The 22,764-nt window shown below is 43.9% G+C and overlaps 1 protein-coding gene across 1 annotated transcript in view; it reads right to left on the bottom strand.

Annotated features, from left to right (window-relative positions):
• CDH4 (cadherin 4) overlaps positions 1 to 22,764 on the bottom strand; it is a 405,208-nt gene that overhangs the window by 53,955 nt on the left and 328,489 nt on the right. The window contains exon 7 of the mRNA XM_057379655.1: positions 20,164 to 20,336. Within this exon, the coding sequence (XP_057235638.1) occupies positions 20,164 to 20,336 (173 nt within the window). The remainder of the gene's footprint in view (positions 1 to 20,163; positions 20,337 to 22,764) is intronic.

Raw genomic sequence — 22,764 nt, 5'->3', positions numbered from 1 at the left:
CCAAAGGTGCCAGTCCAGAGGAAAACTGCTCTGTGTCAGTGGCAGGAGAAGGGACAGTCACAGAAAAGCTCAGGAAGCAGCAGATTGATATACAGAGTTTGAGATTAAATGTCCCGTTTATTAATTTGAAAGAGGAGGGAGCAGWCCAAGAAGGATTTTTGATAATGCTGAATTGTCCCAGCTGTGCAGGGAGACCTTTGGAAGGGTACCTTGGGTCCTTTCTGGTGACTCTGTGTGACAAGAGGATGGAGCAGCAGCCACGAGCCACTGCAATAACTGAAGGCACAATTTAATTTTCTCAGATCAGGGCCTTAATCAAGCAGCATTTAATTTCTATGCTTTTTATCATCTAAGGGATGTGCAGGATCTTTGAAAGTGTCAAAGGCCTTTAGGTGACCAGGAGCAGGTTCTATCATTGAAGGGAGAATTTTATAAAGGAATTGGCACCGTAGAGACCCCCTTGACAGCCTCCCAGGTTCCCTGTAATATGAAATTAACTTCACATTGCCATGAGGTATGAAAGAGGAACTTGCCAGCCACCTTCATGGGATGAAATGTAATTCTTGCAGTTACAAAATTGGGGGAATGTAGCAGTTTCTTGGCTATTAGCTGCAAGAGGGAATTTCAGCACTTCAGCTCTCCAATTCTGACTACATTTCCTCTTAAAAAACATTTATGTAGGGAAGCACTGAATTTCATACAAGAAGCAAAATGACCCTGAATTTAGTAGGCTATATTATCAAATACTCAAAAGTAACAGACTGAAATGAAAAATTGCAAAGCATAATTCTGCCAAGAAAATTAATCCTTGTTAACCCATGACCTGATCATATATGATGCTGCTCTGACGAGCTTACTGAAATGCTTTAAATAATGCCAGCATATTTTATTTTCTTTGTAGGCATAAATATTGACAAATTCATGCTCATTAAACTTCTGCAAGCTGAGAATTATTCCTGCTTTTCAAGTGGGGAACAGGCAGAGGAATTAAGGTTCTTTTTCCAGAGGCATTAATCGGTTTGGAGAGTCCAGTTGGAGATGCTGAATGCAGTTTTAAACCTCCTTTATGCACAAAAGTGAAACTGCATTGATTAAATCCACTCTCACAGCATCACTTCTTTTCCCCCACCCTCAGCTCAGACCCATTTCTATGTGCAAGACAATCCTTTTTCTGAGTTTCATCAGTTCCCTATGCAGAAATACCACAAAAAGAAACTTTTTGGCCCCCATAACTCCCTGCAAGGTCTGGGCAGCAATTCATGGCTTTATGCCCAGTCCCAGAACCAGCTCAAAAATGTAACTGCAGACTAAGGATATAGGTGCATAAAACAATTGTTGTGAGAGAAGATGGGGTGTGGATATAGAGTGCTTTAGTTCCTGCACAGGATCTGCTTCATGCCATCCATCCCCTGCCCTAAATTTGGGGTGTCACCTCACTTCAGGGTACCTCGTGTGAGCTGCAATTTGTTCAGGAAACCTTTGCTGCACACAGCAGTCCTTACTCCAGTATTGATAATTTCTGGCAATTATAAAGGGAAGGGGACATCATGGGACAAAGAATTCCCTCAAAACCAACTACTTTTGCCTTGGTTGTGATGAGGAATTCAAATGGAACCATCTCATCCGTGGTCCAYGCTCCAAAACCTCAGCTGCCTGTGCAACTGAAGGGCAACATTTCCAAAACTGCACTGGTGTTTTCTTCAGAATCCAGTTTAACATCTTGCCCCTGGAGGAGATTTAGAAGGAGCTAAATGATGAGATTCTAMGTTTAAGACTCCCCAAAATACAGGTGACTTGTTTGCTTTTGGAAAGGAAAATCAGCGTTTTTCCAATTTGTACAGCAGTGTAGAGTGTTCAGCTCCCGTGGAGCCGCTCACCTCAGGTTCTGGAGGTGCTCTATGATCTCACACGATGTTGTGTGTTTGTTTCTTTATTTCCTCCACTTCCCAGACAAATGAAAACCAGGCTGTGAAAGCAGAAGCAGCAGCTGAGGTGCTTCAGTGTGAGAAAGGAGCAGGGCTGTGAGACCARGCTCCATGGACACCTGGTGGGACCATCCTCTTCAGGCAGAACACGAAGGGATTTATGACTCTGGTCCCTGGCCTCTCCCAGAAGGAGCTGGAGGCTGTGATAAGTATGTGTCAAGAATTTTGTGAGATGGATTAACTCCCTGTGGGGAGTGAGGGTGAGATCATGAAATGTATTTAATTTTATCATAAGYTGAACTCACATTTGTGTCCCAGAGTGAAAAGGTTTTATCTCATCCCACTAACGGCAGTGTTTACCTCTCCCTCTCCCAGTTAATGGGAGCTGTATGGATTTTTTATTTCTTTTTTTTCTCATAGGAAATGTCAGAACAGTCCAGATTTAGAAATGTATTATCTGACAGCAGAAACAAAGTGAAATCTGTCTCACAGCAGCTCGAACAGGCCCTTTCTTTGGGTCATTAAGGTCCCTAAATGAGCCATTAGCCCACRGAATCATTGATGGGAGCCTTTCCCAGGGAAAACACAACACACACCACCGAGATCCCATTTGCACTGCTCTGTTTGGAACAGAAAACACCTTCCTGGGCTGGCACCTTCTTGGGTCTAAACAATAGAAGGTGCACGTTTGAGGGATGGGAGTTATCCTGGAGATCTGCATTGCCCGTGGAGAGATGCCCTGAGCTGGCTCCTGGCAAGCTGGGAGGGCAGAGGTGGGCACAGGGAATAAACAAGAAATTCCTGCCCTAAAAAACTCTCCTCTCTCTGCTGAAAACTGCAAACAGGCCTCTGGCCACGCTCCAGGGGCAGCAGGAGGGGTGGGWGCAGGATTTTATGGGTTTGCCCCTGGACTGGCAGGTGGGGTACATTTTCCAGATCCTTTTCCAAAGGGAAAGGAATGCTCTGCTCCGTGCCCAGGGCTGGGTGTGCAGCAGGACTGGGCCTCGGGGTTTGCACAAAATGGGAGAGAAGCAAACAAACACAACCAACAGATGGAAACCCTCAGATGGAAGAGGACACACTGGTTATTTATTTAAAGAGCTGTTAAGTCCTAATGGAAATTTTCAAGAACCATTCCATTTAGAACTAGCAGAGGTTTATTTAGCCCATATTTTCTGTTTGTTTTCACTCATTTTTCATGTTAAAGAACATTTGCTACCAGTACTCATCCCCAGCATCTTCAATTGTGTATTCCCCAGCACTACCCCGGTTGCTACGGAGACAACAGAGATGCCACAAAACAACAGAAAGCTCTTGTGGTGCAGGAGAAGGGCTCCAAGGGAAGAAATAACCCTGGAAAACACCAGATCTACCAGCCCTTGCACCCAGGCACGGAAAATGGGGAACATCTATGGGACAATCCATGTGTTGGACCCTAAGTATAAATAAAATCTCTCCCCAGACCTGCTTTCCTGTTGGCAGCTGCTTTTCAAGCTGCACAAAAGCCACCATCCATATTCCTCTAGACRCCAAAGAACATTTCCTACCTGGATTTGAATAATGTGAATATATTAATTAAAGTTGATAATGGCTGATAATGATTTCCATCAGCAGCAGAATGTTGCTATATTTATCATTATTTATGAGATCACCGTACCTCACYGTAATTTACACAGAGAAGACTTGAACTGACGTGACTTGACATCCTAACAACTTTTCTGAGCACACCTTTAAAGCCACAGAACGGGGGTTTCTTTGACAAATGGATCATTTCTCAGTATGGAAAGGGAAGGAAMGAGATCAAGCGCCCCTGGTTTTGCTTTGATCAGCTTGCCCTAGGAAAGGAGAGACTGGCCTCAGCTCTGGCAAAAATAAAGGGGCAATTTAGTGTTGAGGGGACCTTCAGAATAGGAGCTTTGGCAGCAAGAAGTCAGAAGCATCCTGGAAAAGCCAGAGGAGGCAGCAGGAAAAAATCTGGAAGGCGTCTTCTCTTTGGTTGGATGGGTGGGCAAGGACTGGATCCACTACCAAGGGGAACGAGAGGGGATGGCCCCACTGAGGAAGGTCCCAAATCCTCACTCAGAGTGGATCAGGAAGGTTTGTAACCCCGTGGGGTAGAACTCAGGATTGCCTGGTGCTGTCTCAGTCTGGATGCAGGGGGTATTTATCCTGCTGCTGCTGTGCCTGGGCTCAGCGGGCTCTGATGGGGAAGAACCTTCCAGAAGAAAAATTAGAGAGTCAGACACTGAGCACCAGGCACTCACAGTGCTTTCATGGCAGTATAACCTAAAACTAGTTAAACTATATCTCACTTTAAAAATTCTGTTTTATATCAGGTCACTGGCTACAGACATGCAAGTGAAAATTCTGAAAAAAAAACCCCCTCCAAAATATCAAAATAAGCATTTCCTATAAAGCAGGCCTTAGTGATACAAAATTTATAAAACATGAATTCATAAAATATGAAAACCAGATTCACTTTTAGCTGGCATGGCCAAAACTCAGAAACATCAGTAACTGACAGACCAAGGTTAGAACAGTTCATAAAATGAAACAAGAAAAAAAAAAAACCCTCCAGGAGCCCCAAAATCTCTCAAAGCTGCTGACACCACCACTTATGGTTTCAGCAGACCCAGGCACAAAGGCAGAACAACAGGAATCTTCTTAAACATTTGTTGTTAAGGTAAATCTAAAATGATTGTCTAGCACAATGTTAATTACATTGTACAGCAATCAAAACAGAGACGCCGAGTCTAATGAATCCCTACTCTCACCTTTGGAACTGAACTYGAGTGTCTTGTTCACCTCCTTATTAGCCCATAAATATTCTAATTAGGAAGCAACTCCAGATGAATAGGATTAGCAATAAGGACATTTTAGACTAGGTACACAAGAGATACTCAAAACTCTCATGTCTTATCTAAGGCTCTCCTGACATTTATAATCATGTAGAAACGCTAAATTTACATAGCTCTRCCTAATTAGACATGGTTGCAATTATGTTTGTGGGCTTCCTTTTTTTCCTGCCCAAGTATAACTTACACTGTCAACACAGGAAGCAGGAACTGAATAGAAGCTCAGCAAGAAATAAAAGTGTTTTCTGCTATTTATTTTTTTTCCTGGTTTTAATTTGAAATTCATATTTCTAAGCTTTTTTATTTTTTTTCAGATTCCAGGCAAGAAATAGCTGTTACGGATCCAAGTCCTGATCGCTGCTGCTTTAGATGTAAAAAATGTGCTTTTTAAAGATCATCAACATGCACTAAACCAGGCCAAATTCTGCAAAAGGTGACACRTTCTGCCTGCAGCAGGTGGGTCGCTCGTGCTCTTGGTGAGAGCAAGAAACAAAGAAAATTGTTTCCTTTGAGGACTGTGAGGTCCCTGAAATTCTCACCCTGCTTATGAATTTTGCTAACGGCCCTGGGGTTTTTGATTTCAGTCCCTCTCYCCAGCCTGAACATGACATTTCTGCAAGAATCCTGTGTTTGCCTTCCCTGGCCTTCAGAAAGCTGCTGGGAAGCAGGTAATCCATCACGTTGTGTTTCTGTGCAGCAAATGTTGGCATTATTGGGCAGAGATTTGATAAATGATGTGTACATTATAAAACTGAATTTCAATATATTGTCTTTGATGTCCATAATCACAGATAGAGCTCTTTCACCTCAGCTCAAACATAAATCAAAGTAAGTTATATGCACTCAATTCAACGTGCTCACAAATTCCTCTTTCAGAACCAAACAATAATCATGAAAACTCACCTGTGGAGCAGACTCACCTGCCCAGAGCTCAGGCTGCAGCCAAAGTAGGTGGGGATGCCCTCATGTACATATAAACCCTCAGGATTGGGGTATTAGGGAATTCCCTGGGCAAGCATCCACAAATTCTTTTTACTGACTGCTAGATGCTTAATTATCTCTACTCCTAAATATTTTGTTTATTAGAAAACCAGCATCTTATTTGACTCCCACATCATGTTTCAAGCTCCATGSCARTGATCAGAGAATCACAGAATCAGAGAACTGCCTGGACTGGAAGGGACCCTAAARCTCATCCCATTCCACCCYSTGCCATGGRCAGRGACACCTTTCCTTATCCCAGGGTGCTCCAAGCCCCATCCAACCYRGCTTTGGACACTTCCAGGGTGTCCAAATAGTCACAGCTATTCTGGGCACACTGTGCCAGGGCCTCAGCACCCTCACAGTGAAGAATTTTTTCCTGATACCCAATATAAACCTGCTCTCTTTCAGTCTGAAGCCATGAAATGACTCATGCCAGCAGAGCACAGAGCCCTTGCAAGCCAGGCTGCCTGGTGGCAGAGATCAGTGGCTCCAGGCACAGCAGGACTGAAGAAAACTGTCTTAATAAAGACTCCCGAGGAATGAGAAAACAACCAGAGAACAGGATGAAAACCTCCCGTTTCCAGCTTCAGTGCTTGATACGTGGGAGAAGTGGAAAAACAACAGTTCTGCTCCAGCAGGTTTAGAGAAGCCAAAATTAAACAATTAGGRAAGCAAGTCTCCTCCTTCAGCAAACTGAAGCGAAGCAGATCATGCAGCAAACAGACCCTGGTGAGCATTCCAGGCTGTTCCTGCACAGCCCACACTGGGAACATCCACCAGGGCAGCCCAAAATCCAACTGCAGCTGCCAGGGAATTCCACACCCCAGCTCCACCGAGATGAAGGGTGGAATTGTTCCTCAGAATCTGCTTCTTGGGACATCAGCCCTGTGCCTGCTTTCCTATCAAGCTTCCTGATCAGGGCTTGTATTGGTCAAGGCAGAGATGTGAGAGCTTCTGRTGACAGCCCAAGGAGCTGAAACAAAATCAATAACCATAGAAACCCCATCCCCTCCCCTGCTCTGCTGTATTTAAGATCAATCAACATGCATAAAGGACTAGTGCCAGGCACATCTGCACCAGTCGTGCACATAATCAACTTTGTCTTGTCTCAGCTTAATATAATTTTCCACYGTATTAGCAGTCTTTATGATATCCTGTCTTCCCAAATAGACACAATTCAGAATCACTGCACAGCTCAATTGGATTACTGGAGGCKCACACAGACCCACACTCACACCCCAAATCTGCTCTTGGTGACAGCCTCTCCTCACTCCATTGAGATTGAGATTACAGCCACGTTTAAAGTGTTTAAAGGTGACATCCGAGGCCGCAGCCAGCTCTCACCGACACCTCTGGCAGAAGAAATGAGTGTGTGTATGTGTATTTAACAGACTGGGAAAAGAAATGAACAAACTTATCAAATGCCATGCTGAAGCATCCATTAAAAACTGCACACACTTTTAACGACTTGGGTGAGGGTTGCTGTTGCATAAATTTATTTAACGTTAATGTCCCCRGTTTGCTGTAAATTTCACGCTGTGAAATTACCAGGGCAGTTCTAATGGGGCTGAAGCCTCCAGCTGCACTCCATGATAAAGGAGGAAATAATTACGAATTCCTCTGGGAAGCCAAAGAAAGTCAAAGATCTCCTTCGAAACTGCTCCCAGCTGAGCTGCTCATCATCCAGCTGAGGAGGTGCGGAGCCGCTCCCAGCGCCGGGGGAAGCGCGATGAGCAGGACGCTCCCGCTGCCATCAACTGACATTTAATTTGGAAGGATTGAAAGCTGGTGTCTGCAGCARCTTCTGCCAAGAAACATTATGAACAGTCAAGACAGAGCATGGAAGTGGTTTTATGTTCCAAGTTGGGATGATACTGTGTAATTTTACATCTAATCACCTAGCGCGAGACATAACCAGCACACGCGGCTCCAAGAGCTCGTGCCTGCAGCTCTGACAGATGCCTGGATCAGCAGAGAACGCTGCACTGTGTGGGTAGTTCCATCTAGGATGGCATTCCCTATAACCCTTCAGGGCTCAGAGCCTTTGTCAGGGTTTACAAGAGAAGCGGAAAAAGGAAACGCCTTTGTTCCAGCCTTCCAAATCTTCTATCTCCACAAATGTCTCTTCCATTTCTGTTTCTCCCTGTTCCTTCTCACTTCCTCCACACCACCATGGCCTGCTGTGGCCAAGAGTGCTCTCCCTAAGCAGGAGAACCCACCAGAGCAGCTGGGGCACACCTGGAGACCCCAGCCCCTGCTTCCTCCCTCCACCACTCTCCTTGCCTGGCATCCTCCCCTTCCATCAGTTTGGAATTCAGGCCCAGCCATGAGCAAACCAGTCATGGCTCACCTCTGAGTGCACCTCTGAAATGATAAAACAACTCATTCCTGGGAAAGAAATCACAAAAATGTAAGAAACAAAACCACCTAATGGGGCAGACAGGCAGTATTTGTTCAGCCGCTCTCTGCGTCACTCATAATAACGTCTCGCAGTGTACTTCGGGCTTGTTTCCCAAGAACAAATATAATTCTTATTTATAATGCAACAAAGGATAAAGCAGGTTTCCTGATTCTGATAAGCGACTCTCTGATTATTTCTTCAATAAAAACTGTCACGTCTTTCAGATTATTCTTTCATGTTTTATTCTGGTTTGGAACAGAGGCAGCGCAGACGAACATCTCTGAGCTTTGAGTCACCGATATATTTTATATTCTCATTTATAAAACCTGGGGACCTCCTAGAGAGGTTATAAAACCTAGAGAGTACTCCAGTGGTGCTTAAGGACTTCTGAACTTCATGGACTGGACCTGCAGCAGTGAGTAACCAACACCTGGCCCTTTGAGAGTCACGGTTTACCAGGTAATTGATCTGTGAGATGATTGATAACGTGAGGGTGGTGGGAGAGAGGCGTTATCGCCTCAGATCATGACAAAGGGCTCTCCTGGAATAGCAAACACCTGCCCATCCCAGCAAACAGCAACCCAAGGAGCTCTGGGAAGCCTGTCAGCTGCTCARTGCCTCAGCATGCTCCAGACATTGGCTCCATGTGGCAAAACGGGGTGAGAAACGTGAAATGAAATGTGATCACCCCTTTGGACTTTGTGCTTGCATTTGAATATCTCTGCAAAATATGTGCCATATTATTTACTGTGTCTTCTTTTAAGGTAGCTGTCACCATACGACTCAGAAGCTCCAAACATACTAAGAATGGGATTTTCTGTGTCAAAATGTCCCATTGAAATTCAGACACCTCCTTCTCACAGTCTGTGCAACACTGCGAAGCAAACAGGGCCCGGACCTTATTGGGAAAAAATCCCCAAACAAATGTTGTGTTTATGTAACGATGTATTTATTTAGGGCCACTTCAAATAGATACAGCTGGTCAGACTTGAAAATAACYGCATGTGAAAACGCAAACAATAATTTATGTAACTTTAAATGAGTTTTTCAAGATGTTTCGGTGCATTTTCCTTGAATGCTCCCATGCACATCTGGATACGAAGTCTGTAATTTGGCTTTCCTTATTCCCTGTGGAAGYTGCATGGAAAGCACTGTGCCTGTGCCCCTCTCTGAACTGCTCTGGCACAGCGTTTGGGGTCAGCAGAGTAACACAAAATCCATTTCTCAAACGTGTCAGTCAGCCTTTGAAGATGCTGATACTGCAGGCAATGGTCACTCCGAGTTACATTAACAGCTCTTACTGCAAATTCTTCTGGAATTCGCTTCCAGAAGAACATCCCTAAATACCCTTTTTGATATGGTTGGSTGACAGCAGTGGCAGGGACCATATAGAGAGCTGAAGGGGCCTGAGGATGAGAACTGGTAGAGAATATTATGACAAAGTGGTTTTTCATCACAAGATGCTAAGAGTGAAACTGCTCCCAAGAATGGGCACTTGAAAGCTCTCCCTCACTTGGAATTTATTTTTTACATTGCAAAAGAGTCCTTTTTAAAATGGTTTAATGGTCTGAGCTAGCTTTGACAAAAATTGATCTTTTAAAATGTCAGACATCATTTCAAAAGACCAATATCAATGCGACATTTTTGCAGCTATTAAAACAAAAATGCTGAATCCCTCCAGATTTTTTTTCCTTATGGTAATTGCAATTAAAAAAAAATTCATTATTTTGTTATAATCAGGGGGTGGGGAAAATGTGGGGCATTTCCTGCTTAATCAGGATCACSTACATCAATGATTGCTGAGGTTTCTATTTCTAATCTGATGGACAGAGCTGAGAGATTCTCCTGCTTTCTGCTTTGGGGATTTTCAGAGATGTGACCACAGCCAGAGGAGCTGGGGGTGGGCTACTTTCCTGAAGAACCATCTGATGTCCTGCAAGTTTTCCTGCAGGCTCTTTTTCCAGGGAATTTTGCTCAATTGCTTTGCCAAGAGCTGATACCTGAAGTTGTGAAGGCACCCAGTGCCTCCCCAGCTCTCACTGGTGGAAGCTGCTCTGCTGCTCCTGTGTGGGGCAGATTTTCTGGCAGTGCAGAGCATTGGTAACCCTTCCAGATTGCCTCTTCATGCTCAAATATGCTTCCTTTCAAACCACATCTAGCTGCTGATTCACAAGCAAACACTRCTCATTACCTTCTCTGTCAAACATCATCTTGTGATACCAAACAGAAGGGGGGTGGGAAATGCACATAATTTACAAATCTAGTAAYGCATTTCCCATCACACTCCTCTGCATTGCCATGGCCACAAAAAGATGGAATCTGCCAAGATGAAAGCGTTTTCAGGGCTGAAGTTTAATGGCTAAAATAATTGCAGAAACATACACAYCTCCCAAACAAACCACTTGCAGAATGAATAATGCTGTGGAGTATCCTCTCATCTGCTACTTCACTCCACATCAGCACAGGCTCCCCTGTGAGCAAAACACACAATATAAGGCAGGGAATTCAAATCACAGCAGATCCCTGTGGCTGGGCCAGCTCTACTCTGCTGAAAGCAAACCACAGGGTTCACACTCAGATCAAGACAGAAGGGTGCTGCTCTTCTGACCTCTCTGAAATTCACCTTCAGAAGGTGACCACAATGATTCCTGAGCAGGCATTTTATTTGGGATGTTCTTGCTTGGATGGCATCAAACTCTCCCTTTGGAACTGCAGATACCTGGCAGAAATGCTTCAATTTACAAGAGTCACCTGCTGTTGACTTAGAAACCCTGATTCCTGTCCCCAGGCAGCAGATATCAGTCTGCCCCTCCTTGGGCATCTGCCCAAACCTTTAACCAATAAAAAAAGATTCTTCCCCATAAACTGAGGTGAATTCTGTTGGTATGAATATGAAATTACAATTTATTTCTTTTTCAGAGAGAAGTATAAATAAGACTGGAAAGACCAACTTATGGAACATCTGGATAATAYGAGCCACTGCATTTTTGTGCAATTAGTTCCCCTTCTCAATTTGAGCCATCAGATTTGAGGTCACTCAGCATGTGGCCTGTTTAYTTTAACTGAAAACCAYATTTATTTTTCTAGRAAAGCATTTGGAACAGAAAGCATTTTCAGTGCAAAAAATGCTTGAATAAAACATGGTTGTACTGACATGTACTCTATTTAATGAGGATTTCTTACACAAAATCCACAGAATTTTTTAAAAACTGGAATAACAGCACAACAATGAAAGGAAAATATTTAGCCTAGAAATTAGAAGAAAAATGGTGAGGTTGCCATGACAAAAGAACAAACTGCCTCCCCGCTTCAGCTCTGCTACTACAAGCTCCTGGATGCTTTAATGTGMAATTCTGGGAAGAATAACACACAGTTCCATCCTGCCTGCACGTGACCCCTTGCTGGCCTCCTCCACGAGCCCTCTCTCAGCCTGCAGTGAATGGAGAASAGCCCAAAGCTCGGCACCTGATGCTGGGATTATTTATAGCCAGCCTAGCAGTGCTCGTGTCTAACAAGAACAGTCCTCCCCTTCAAAGAGCCACCTTCTGCCACCTTTCTGGATGCTAATTAGTGCAGAACTCAAGGAAACAGACAGCATTCGTGGTGCAGAACAGCAGACACCCACATTTTGGTCCCTGTGCACGCATTTCTGTATTTTTGGAAATATTACACCCCCTGCAAATACAAACTCCACGATCCTGACACTGTTCCAGATGAGATGTACTAYAAAGACACTAGATGTATCACAATTTAAATTACACTTTACAAAGCATGTAACAGCCTCTCTGCTGTTTACACTGAGAACTTTCTATTTCAAGAATATTTCAGAATACAAGATTTTATCTGGTCTTCTGACAGCCACAGTCCTTTGCATTTAAGCTGCCTTTTTCYTATGCTCAGCTAAGAAAAGTCACTGATGCAGAGTGAAACATCCAATAAACTCRTTCATACTCTGGCAAATGTATTGAAGACAATATTTAAGTAAGAAATGCAGCCAAAGATGCTCAAAGGAATGAGTTCTGCTATTAAAAAAAGTAGTGTTAGGTCTAGGAAGAAAGAGTTAACAAAGTCTCTCTTTAAAATGCTAATAACAGACAATGGTCTGTGGATAAGTTAATTAGTGGAGCCAGCTTGTGTTTAATTATTTCACTTGACCTGGTGCAGATTTAGACAATAATCCCTTTAGAGAGGGGAAGGGGCTGTTGGAAAGTATGTGATGTACCAAAAGAAAAACTTTAAATCTGCCTGAGCTGAGCAGGTAGTATTCTATCTGAAATTGGAATGATACACTCTTCTCCACTGTAAGACAAGCTCAAATAGAAAAAGAAATGCAGGTCTGAACCAGAGAGATTATGCTAAGGACCTGGTGAGCTTTCCACTCTGATACTTAACTTTYTTCTTCCTCCTCCCTATTCAGCTGGGATTTTACTACTGAATAATGTATAAACCAACCCACTGTAGTCAGAGGTGGGATTTCATGAGCAACTTGAAACAAGTGCAACCAGACTGTACCAGAACTCTCTGAACATATTAAAATGTGTGTGAAGAAAGAAGAGGATCTATAGACTATTAGTATATGTGGAATTTTCTTATAGRAGAGGCTCTGAAGATTTCCATATTTAAAAGAAGGGAACTGGTTAGGTGAGGTATCAGTCCTATTCTTGCTCAGACTCCAATAATTGGAYCCAATTAAACTCAAAGCTTTGTTTTATCTGAATAGTTCAACCCCAAATCATGCAGCTTTTCAATTTGCTAACATGTCTTAAATAGCTCACCCAGATGTGAATAAAAWGTCATTACAATTGCACATGTGGGTCAGGACAACCTCCTCCAGAGGCTCCGTTGAAATGCTGGTGATACACAAGCCAGGTGTATAAAGAGAGTTAAAGCCAAATGGGAGAAAGAATTAAAAAAAACAAATTGGGAGCTGCTGTGGCAGGCAGTAAACATTGTCACAGGCAGAAAAGCCTTCATTTCAGCCAAAGGGTTGGACTCTTGGTGGAATCAGCTCCATGGGAGATGTGAAGTGCTGCAGATTTCCATTTCCAGCCCAGTTCCTGGCTGGAGCATCCTCCTGTGCCCCTTCAGAAAGGACACAGAGCACTGGGACAGAGCTGAACACTGCACTCAGCCCAATAAAACCAGCCCTACTCCTCTGCTGATCCCCTTTATTAAAAACGTAATCTGATGGGGAATGAAAGCCTCAGGACAGGACAGGGCCAAGGAGAGCCAGCAGAGCACAAAGCCAGGCTGAGCTCACACAAACTCAGCCAAACTGTGCCAACACATCCTCAGTTTGTACAGCCAGACAATCTCCAGCCTGTTACACCTGTGTCCTGATCATCTTCCCGTGTACCTTTCTGGGAGATAAACACAATGGCTGTTTTGCTGCCTGCTCACAGGACTCCCACAGGTTTCAAGCTATTTACCAGCCTCTTTCTTTGGAAAGCTCTTTTATTCTTTAAAAGTGCCTCCTATCACCTCCACTTTTTTTTTTTTTTTGTACTCATGCTATTTTCTTCCAAGGCCATGTCTCAGAGCCCTTCCTCTATCAGTTTTACCAGTCTACCTAGCTATCAGGCTTTTTTAAAAGAAAAGTAATCAAAACCCCCTTATCATACACAGAAGCCCTAAAATGGATTGTCAGCTTCTTGTTTAGAAATCATGCAGGAGACCAAAAGGTACAGATCATTCCAGAAAAACCCCCAGAAAGATACAGAGCCACTGCCATTTGAGGAGSTCCATATTCCTTCTGGGAATTGTGGCAAAGCTTCAGAACCACTGGCAKATTCCTTCCTTAATTAAAACAAATTGTGTGATTTCTGTGACAAGGCTTTGCTCACATCTTTCCCACAAAGGCTGTGAGGGATCCATTAAGCAGTGCTGGACCAAGGATGCTCAGAGCAAATTCCAGATTCCCCCTCTGCTAACTCCTGGTATCTCAAATTACTCCAAGTGGTCCTCCACTGAGTGCACAATGCACTTCCAAAGGCATGAAACAGGGTTAATAAAATGAACCTTCTTCACTGGTAAGTGGTGGTGSTACTCACCATGATTTGCTGAAAAAGGTCATTCTTGTCTGTAATGAGAAAATGAAATGCACTGGAATGATGGAGCAAGCTCAAATCAGTCCCATGTACAACGCAGAAACATAAACCAGAATCCAGCATAAATCTGCTGGCTAAATTCAGCTTATGGCTAATCAGCTCTTCCTTTGACAGGATATGCTGCTGTGGAAATGGGATAATTTTATAACTGAATAATTTAACCAGTTTTATCTTTAAGTAATGATTTCAGGCATATTAATACATAAAGCTTCAGTATTTACATTTTCATTACATGGCCCTGAAAAATTACAACGTATCAGGGATAACGTAGCATTCAGTGACGAACGATGAGCATGGAGTGGATTTCATCCCTCAGAGTGACTTTGTGCTCCACAAATCCCCACGATGGCACGTGGCTGCCAGGCAGACAGCGAGGACAGAGCTGGGACAAACTGCTCCTCAGCAGCACAGGGGAACTGTTTTGTGATGTGCCAGAAACACCTCAGGGCTGGGAGGGACAAGTAAAACACAGCCTGACAGAGGATGCTGAAGTGTTTTACCTGCTTATCCCTGCACAGGCTCCAGTGGTTTATGTCTGGCTTGAAGACATGTTCCACAAAGATTCCCAATCACCATCTGAATGCTGTGAGAAGTGGGAAAGCCACTTAACCCTGCAAGTCTGTTACAGTCCTTCATCATCCCTGGAAAAYACTCTGGGAGCCTGTGAGGCTGGAAGCTAAATACAGGGACTTGTGCTCCAAATTTATGGAAATGGATGTGCCTCACTGGCAAAATAATTATTAATCCCTCACTSTGGGTCTCCTCCTGTGAGTTCAGCTGTGGAGGCATTTATCTGCACAGKTTTTAATGCAGTGGTATGGGAAGTTCATCTTGAAAAGCAAAACACTTGTGGCTCTGAAAATCTAACAGCCTTGTTTTAGTTCTTCTCTGGAAAAAGTAATGAAAAGAACATGAAAACAAGAATCCCTCCCAGTTTAAAGAACTCCTGCAGCAGATACAAAGAGCAAACAGGGTGGATGCTGGATTGTGATGCTAGAAGGTGACATGCTTGTAGCAATTCTGCATTACTCCTCCCTGCTCCTTGGAGAAGACTCATCTGACTGAGGAAAATGGGAACAGAAGCTCTCAGGATGCAGTTGAGCCATTTAGATGTCACTTTCCCTCACTCTTTGTGTTCTGTCAGCACACACAAGTGACAATCTGCCCAGGTAAACCCCTCTGTCACTCGTGTGGTGTGGGATCCTCCAGCCTCACGCTCCTGCAGATGTTCCTCCAGCCCTGCTCCGAGGAGGAGAGGCAGCTTTGCCCAAAATCACTTTGATAWGCAGTGAGGGAAACAATTAACATGGGCTATGATAATTTAGAACAGAATAAGCTCCTTTTGCTATATGCCAGGTGTGGATGAAGGACTGGAAGCTGCTGGACTCTGCTGTCAGAGCGAAGTTTCCTCGTACAGAAAGCGATGCTCCRCCTGAGTTACCTGTGGGTTACACTCAGAGAATTGTCTGGCCAGAAGAGACAATCCCAAATGAAACCACTCTATCTGGGTAATCCCAGACTGGTGGATGCCCATCTACAGGAACATTTCACAGCAGTGTCAATGGCTAAAGCCATTCCTGCAGCAGGCCCATGCCTTGTTTACTCCCAGCCAGCATCTGAATGAACAAGGTTTTGAAAACCTCTTGCAATGACCTGGAGAGAAATGAACCCAAAATAGTGACTGCAGATGTTAAAAACCATCCCTGCTCAGTGTTTGSAGCAGTGTACAGTTGTTTTTTCTTTCTTCAACATAACATTTCAAATTCTGCYCTATCAGAAATGTCTAGTTGCACAAAAACCAGAGTGTTGGAAATCAACTGTCTCTGCTAATAAGAAGAACTTCTGCTCTTCCCCATAAAAATCCTGCCATTTCATTCATAAATAAAATAAGCCTCTAACTCAGTTGTTGGCAGGCTCTCCCTTTTATCTTTCACTCACTTGAGAAGGACCAGCAACATCACGTTTTTGGAAAGCCAAGTGCAGTAATCATAGAATCGGATTTCATGTATTTTTAAAAGCATTTGCAGCAGCAGAGATCCAATCACTTCCAAAAGAAATACAAACACACAGAAATTTGGAAGAAGCAACTCAGCTCCTGACTGCCTTAATTTCTCCAACACCAGATGAATGTTCTGGGAAGGGACTCCTTTCTAAGGGACATCTCAAAAAGTTATCAACATTACACTACAAGCGCCGCAGTGCTGAAACACTTATTATCTCAAATAAGCCTGGATGACATTTGAGATGTCTCAACATTCACTGGCCTGCCAGCAGAGCCTGGGATCAACCACCTCCTTTTCTCTCAYTCCTTTTTTTTTTTTTTTCCCTTCCTCCTGCTCGCTCAAAGCCCATGTTCATAAAATATTTAGGGRAAGCTCTTCAGAGGATGATATTGCCTATACTATACCCCCAGTGCAGGTTTACTGTGCTACTGAGACAGATATCCTGCCACCAGAGAAATCAAAATTGGTGATGGGGTTGAATTACTGCAGCAGGAGCACCACCAGACTGACAGTCTGGGCTTGATCCCACCTGGGACACTGGGCTGAGTGGAAAAAACAAAGCAACAGATGGAACAGAGCCTGTTGCTTTTGCAAGGTTATACAGAGAAATGTTACTTTTCAGGATGGAAAACAAAAATATCAGTGTTTTCCTTGTTTCTGTGACCCAGCTGACCCTTTCTTACCTCTTGCAATTTTCTTCCCAGTGTGGAAAAAAAAAAAACCAACCCAGCGCAGCTCAATGAAATGTGGAATTCATGTGCTAAATGAAGCCATCAGTGGGGGAGCATCTCCTGCAGTACCACCCACTTCTGTCATAAATTAAATCAGCTGCCATGGTCCCTTCCTGCCCCTGAACTTCACCACAACCTGCTCATCTCATCCATTCACAACCTTCCCTATCAATCCACACATTTTCTGCTCCCACCATCACATGGTTTTTCCCTCCTAATTTTATCAATTCAGCTACAGATTTCCTATGTTACCCTGATGTTTTCCTGCATTACAGCAAGAATCAGCTTTTAACCTTCTCATCAAAGCCTGGCTGACTGAATGCACTCCTGAACCTCTGATGACTCTAAATCCCTATCATTTTCCATCTTAGTTCAAGGGATAGGTGTTCCTTTGTTCCACCCTTGGCATTTCTCACCCTCAGGCATCCAGGCTGTTGCTAAACTGTCCTCCTTTAATAATTTTATGAAGTGCAGTCCAATTACCTTTATCTTCCTTGGGGATCCACTCAATTAAGTGCAGTCATAATGAGTGAGAGGACACAGAACATTTCCACAATATTTATATCCAGATTAATGGGAATCAGGTAAGATAACTTTAAAGTCATCAATATTTCAATGCTTTGRCTTTTGATTGTTGTATCTTCAGTGTCAGACACATTTTAGGAGAGACCAGCACAATCTGAGAGGATGAGTTTTTAATTTTCTCCATGGTTTGTAGAAGTGAGGGTTTAGAAACAGCAGCAAAAATACACAACTTAAGCCTTTAAAAGCCTTAAAATAGTTTTCTCACAGGTTAAACAAAACACTTCTCATGACACAAAACAAGCTGAAACACTTGATCCAGTTTGTTCTTTCATGGCTTGCAGGCAATTTAGGAAACCAGCAAAAAGCCAGTATTTAAGGGGAGATGCTGAGAACATCAGGAAATCTCATTTAATGAGCATGCAACAGAAATGCTGAGCTAGGAACACCAGTGYTGAAGTGACTTTTCTCCCTTCTGAAAGACAAATGCTGGATCTGGAACATGGACCTGTCTCTCAGATATGGAATAGCTCTGGAAGTTATTTTTACACCTGCTTTGCATTGCAGAAGCAAGGGGAAAAGGTCCAATGCAGACTGAAAACCTGGTTCTGTATCACCACAGCTTAACYTAATCATGTCTCAGGCACTGATAAATGTGTCAATAAGCATTTGGAGAAATAACTGGTATCCAGGGAATTTATCTTGGTTATAGTAGCTTCAGCTGAATAGGTCAGATTTGTTAACATTTTAATTTACACAAATCTGCATTCCAAATATTGCTCTTCGTCTCCTTTTCCTAATGACAAGGAAATGTCAGCAGCAGCCCCAAATTCACTCCTTTAATAGCTTTCTCAAATTTTTGGGGAAAACAAACAAAAACAAGAAAAGCAATCCGTGGTACAGTAATGGGGGAGTTTAAACACAATCTTCCCTTTGGAGGCAATGCAGTTTTGTGTTAATAAACCAGAAAGTTTTGCCAGTTCCAGATGTAACCCTGGAAGCAGGAGAGAGAGCTGGGAATAARCCTGTCCTGTAGCTTCAGGGCAGCCTCAGGATTATGCCCAGAGCTGGTTGTTCTGCCTCAATCCAAGTGTCCCTTGCTCAACCTTGTGCTCAGCTTGGGACACTCAACACAGATTTGCACGTTCACTGTGCCAGATGTGATTCCCTGCATCTTGTCCACATGAGAACTCAGATAAAGGACATGGTTCCCCTGCAAAGTTTTTAAAATAGTTCAGATGCAATGAGAGAAACCTGAAAAAASACAATCATTCTGCCTTATCCTTTCCCCCTAATTATCACCTGCCTCTTTTCTGAGCTCATTTGYTGAGATTAAAACCTCTCTCCCACCAAGTTATCCCAATCTGTGTTTCTGAAATTCATACAAACCGACGACCTTTCTCTGCCTATAAAACCCTACATGAAAATGGCCCCCACTGATGTCAGGGGGGCAATAACAGTGCTTCMATTTCCATAAAATCAGCATTTTCCTGCCAGAATTCCAATTTCTCCTCTGAGTACTTGGCTGCCGTCCCCCTCGGCGGTCTCAGCAATGTCCCCAGCACTTGTTCCTCCTCTTCCAATGCAAGCCTGATGCAGGCTCTAGCACTGCCTGGGATAATCTACCTGCTTAAAATTCAGCCAACTTCTCAGATCCCGGAATAAAAGGAGCAGGGAAAGGTCAAATCTGCCTTAGGTTGTGCTTGAAGAGTCTGCCATGCCAGGTGGGAAGGAGCAGGTGCTGGTGCTCCTCCTGCTCCCTCAGGTCTGCTTCCTTCTTCACACCTGGAATGCTCTTCTCTCTCCTGACCTTCTCCTGTTTCACACAGTGGGTTCCCCCCGGGCCAGTTTGCCCCGAAATGGTGCCAAGGGTGAGCCCTGTTCTCTCTCTTTATATCCACTGACCATCCATCCTCTCCTTCCCCACTCACTCCATCCCACCACTGACACGACATTGATTTTTTTTTTCATGTGTGAGGTATAAAAGCTTTGTCCTTGAGCTACACCCACACCTGGAGGAGGGAGAGCTCTGAGAATCGCACTATATAGTTTACAYTGGCAGAGTAGTTTTTTAACAATAAAAGTGAAATTTCTTCTGCATTTGGAAACGCTGCACATTGTAAAAYGCCACAAAGAAAAGGCACTAAACTCAAAACACACAAAACAAAAATCACTGGGAAGATATTTTAATAGTTTGGAACTGAAAAAAGGATGTAAAGTGCGCTGAGTGTGGGCTGTGTCACCTTTTCCAGGGATAACAYGCAAAGAACTAACCAGGACAGGTCCAGAAAGGGCTACAGATGTCTGGCACTTCATTATCCCCCAACAGAATGGGGACAAATGACCATTTATTCATCCCCCTGCACCTCCTGGACTCAAAGATATTTTCTATATCTTCGAGTTTCACAAACCAACACAGGGAAAATATCAGCTCCAGGAGTCTAAAGATTCTCTCAAGGTTTCATCGACTGATATGGATTAAGACAAAAATATCACATCAAAGCCAYGATGCCCCACAGTTTCTGCAGAAGCACAGACTGTGATCTCCACACCTCGACTCAGACTTTTGGAGGCTTGGGATTAAAGACAGGCTTTCGGCTTTTCACACAGCAGCCTGAGAGGATTTCAAACTCACCTCCCTGTCGAGTCCAGCAGCCACGGTGACAATGTCCCCWGTCTCGCTGTTGATGGTGAACATGTTCTGTGAGGGGCTCTGTGGGGTTTGGGTGACRATCCTGTACCTCACCATCCCATTGGCTGTGGTGCCATCATCAGCGTCATTCGCTGTCACTGTCATCACGTAGGTCCCTGGGAGCAAGAAAAGGGCAATTATTGCTGTTATATCTCACTGCAGAGCACACTGGGGTCCCACAGMCCCGGGGTCATGCATTTTGTTCAGAAATTCTATGGAATAGACGTCCCACTYCAATCCAGCCAGCCAGGCAAGGCGAGGGTTATGGAAATAGCAGCACTGCTGAGAGAGATGATCTGGAAGGATGCTGATTACACATAACTGGTAGACAGAGAGAAGTCATGTGAGGGTATCTATGATTAACTTCTAATTCTTTCAGTGATTGTAAGTTTTAGGGCAGCRTTTTTTGTCCTGCAATTTCACAGATTCTCACAGGAGATTTTTTTTTCCCATCCAATCACTGCATTCACATGCATTCAGAAGCCACATTTAACAGTGGAAAGCCCATCAGATTTCTCAGCAGCTTCAGAAGGACACCATCAACATGCCCATGCCCAGTGCAGGAACCAACTGCCTGCTGCTTCCAGTTCTTGGAGAAACATCCACTTTCCCTGTCCCTCCTGGATTAAAAAATCCATTTCTGCAGAGCAAATACAACAGCTGCTGCCCAGCAGGACAGAAAATCAACGATTTGGTATGTGTGGCCAGTGATGTATTGAATTGTTGGTTTGTTTCTTGCTAATCATCAGTGTCTTCATTTGCCTTGCAAAAAAACAATCCCTACTTTGTAGATACTGTCGGGAGTGCACTGATGCACTGACAGGCTCATTAGCACTGGAGTTTGGCAGCAGGGTGTTCTGCTAAAGTGGGAAATTATCATTATGAGGGTAAAAGATGTGACTTGATTGGATGGACTCCTGCAGCTGCATGGTCCTGTGACCCCCCAGAGCTCGCAGGGCCCAGCTCTGCACTTGTTCTGTTGGTAGGAGGGGAGGAGTGGAAGGGCAGCACACACTGCTCACACGAGGCAATCTGCATCAGTGGATGAATCTGAGAGCTGAAGGGAGGAGTGGGAGGCAAAGAGAAACAGTGAAACCAGACAAAACCTCRTTTTGTGACCACCAAACCCGACAGCATCGGTGAAAAGAGGGAAGGAGCTGCTCGAGAACTGCGCGTTTGGGAAGCCTGAGCAGAMGGAGCAACTTAAAAACCTGGAAAGATGCAAAGTGGTCCCAGCAAGAACCTGAGCTGATTCAAGATTGAGCCACACTTTGGCTTTGCTGAAAGAGCTGAGCTTGTTCTGCTCTCAGGGTCAGATGTGAGCCCCTGGCACACTCGAGGACATGTGGCCACAGCAGCACCACTCTGTGTCCTCTCTGGTGTACCCAGGTCCCCAGCCTGGTCACAGTGGGAGCCACCACACCCCCAGGACAGGAAAACCAGAGAGCTGGAAACTTGCATCTGCCCACAAAGGACTTTGAAAATACCCCATGCTCTGAATGGGCAGATCTAGAAACGGCTGCAGCGTTTTGCACCTTAGCCAAGGATGCAGGAGATCCCCCCAGCACCTTCCTCAGCTCTGGGAAACCAACGTTTCTCAGCATTAACAAGAAGTTTGTGTCAATTTTTTGCACTTGTGTGAAGTGCTCTGCTSATCTTCCATCTGCCTCAATCAGGCTCTTTTTGTTCTCGGTGGTGATACAGATATTCCTGTGAGTTTTCTTAGTTCAATAAGAATTATAGATTAAAAAATAAATGAATGTGTAAAGCAAATTCTAATGATGAATACATTCCTGTTTCTCTGCAATAATCCCGATTCACATTTGTGAAATGAAAACAAACTATTCAACAACTTTAACATTTTCCCGATCAATAAACTTCAAAAGACGGAAGGAACACTGAATTGAAACAAGGCTGTGCAAGCAACAAATTTTCTCTATTTTCTCTACAAGCACTCGTTTTTTGCTCTTTTGCAAAACCAGTTATCACGAGACAGCTGATACAAATAATGAAACCAAGCCTCAGATAACTACAGGGAAAATGCACAGGAGAAATTTAAATGGGAAATATGCTGAATGAGATGTTTGATTTGGAATTTATGTTATCTTAATGCATTCAATACTGAAAATATCTCCGAACAGAATGTCAAAACCTGGGGCTAATGAAAACAGAAGTGGAAGAGGAAAACAGAATCTATTTTAGGACGTGAAGTCTTAGGACACATTCCAAAAAACAGGTGGTATTTCAGGACGTATTTCTAGCTCAAAAAAAAGCTCTGAAAGTCATTTGGACCACCAGGTTCAGACAAGGGCACCCCACAATTGTGGTCCCTCCCCATGTGGGATGTCTCAGACTGTACTGTAGGTTCCAAAATCAACCAGGACACGTGTGAAATGGTGGGTTCCCAGCTTGGCAGGAGAACAGGGGAACCTGACAGGCTGTAAGTATGGTGGGAAGGGTGGGGGACAGCAGCTGTAGCCTGCATGGAGAGCACAGAAGGTCTTCTTCACTCTTCTTCACTCTTCTTCACTCTTTCCTGGACCT

The sequence above is a fragment of the Malurus melanocephalus genome, unplaced genomic scaffold, assembly GCF_030028575.1.
Source record: "Malurus melanocephalus ecotype Western Australia unplaced genomic scaffold, MMel_1.1 scaffold_415, whole genome shotgun sequence".
Taxonomy (NCBI): Eukaryota; Metazoa; Chordata; class Aves; order Passeriformes; family Maluridae; genus Malurus; species Malurus melanocephalus.
The sequence above is the reverse complement of the archived record's forward strand: the minus strand, read 5'-3'. Positions and strand labels throughout refer to the sequence as shown.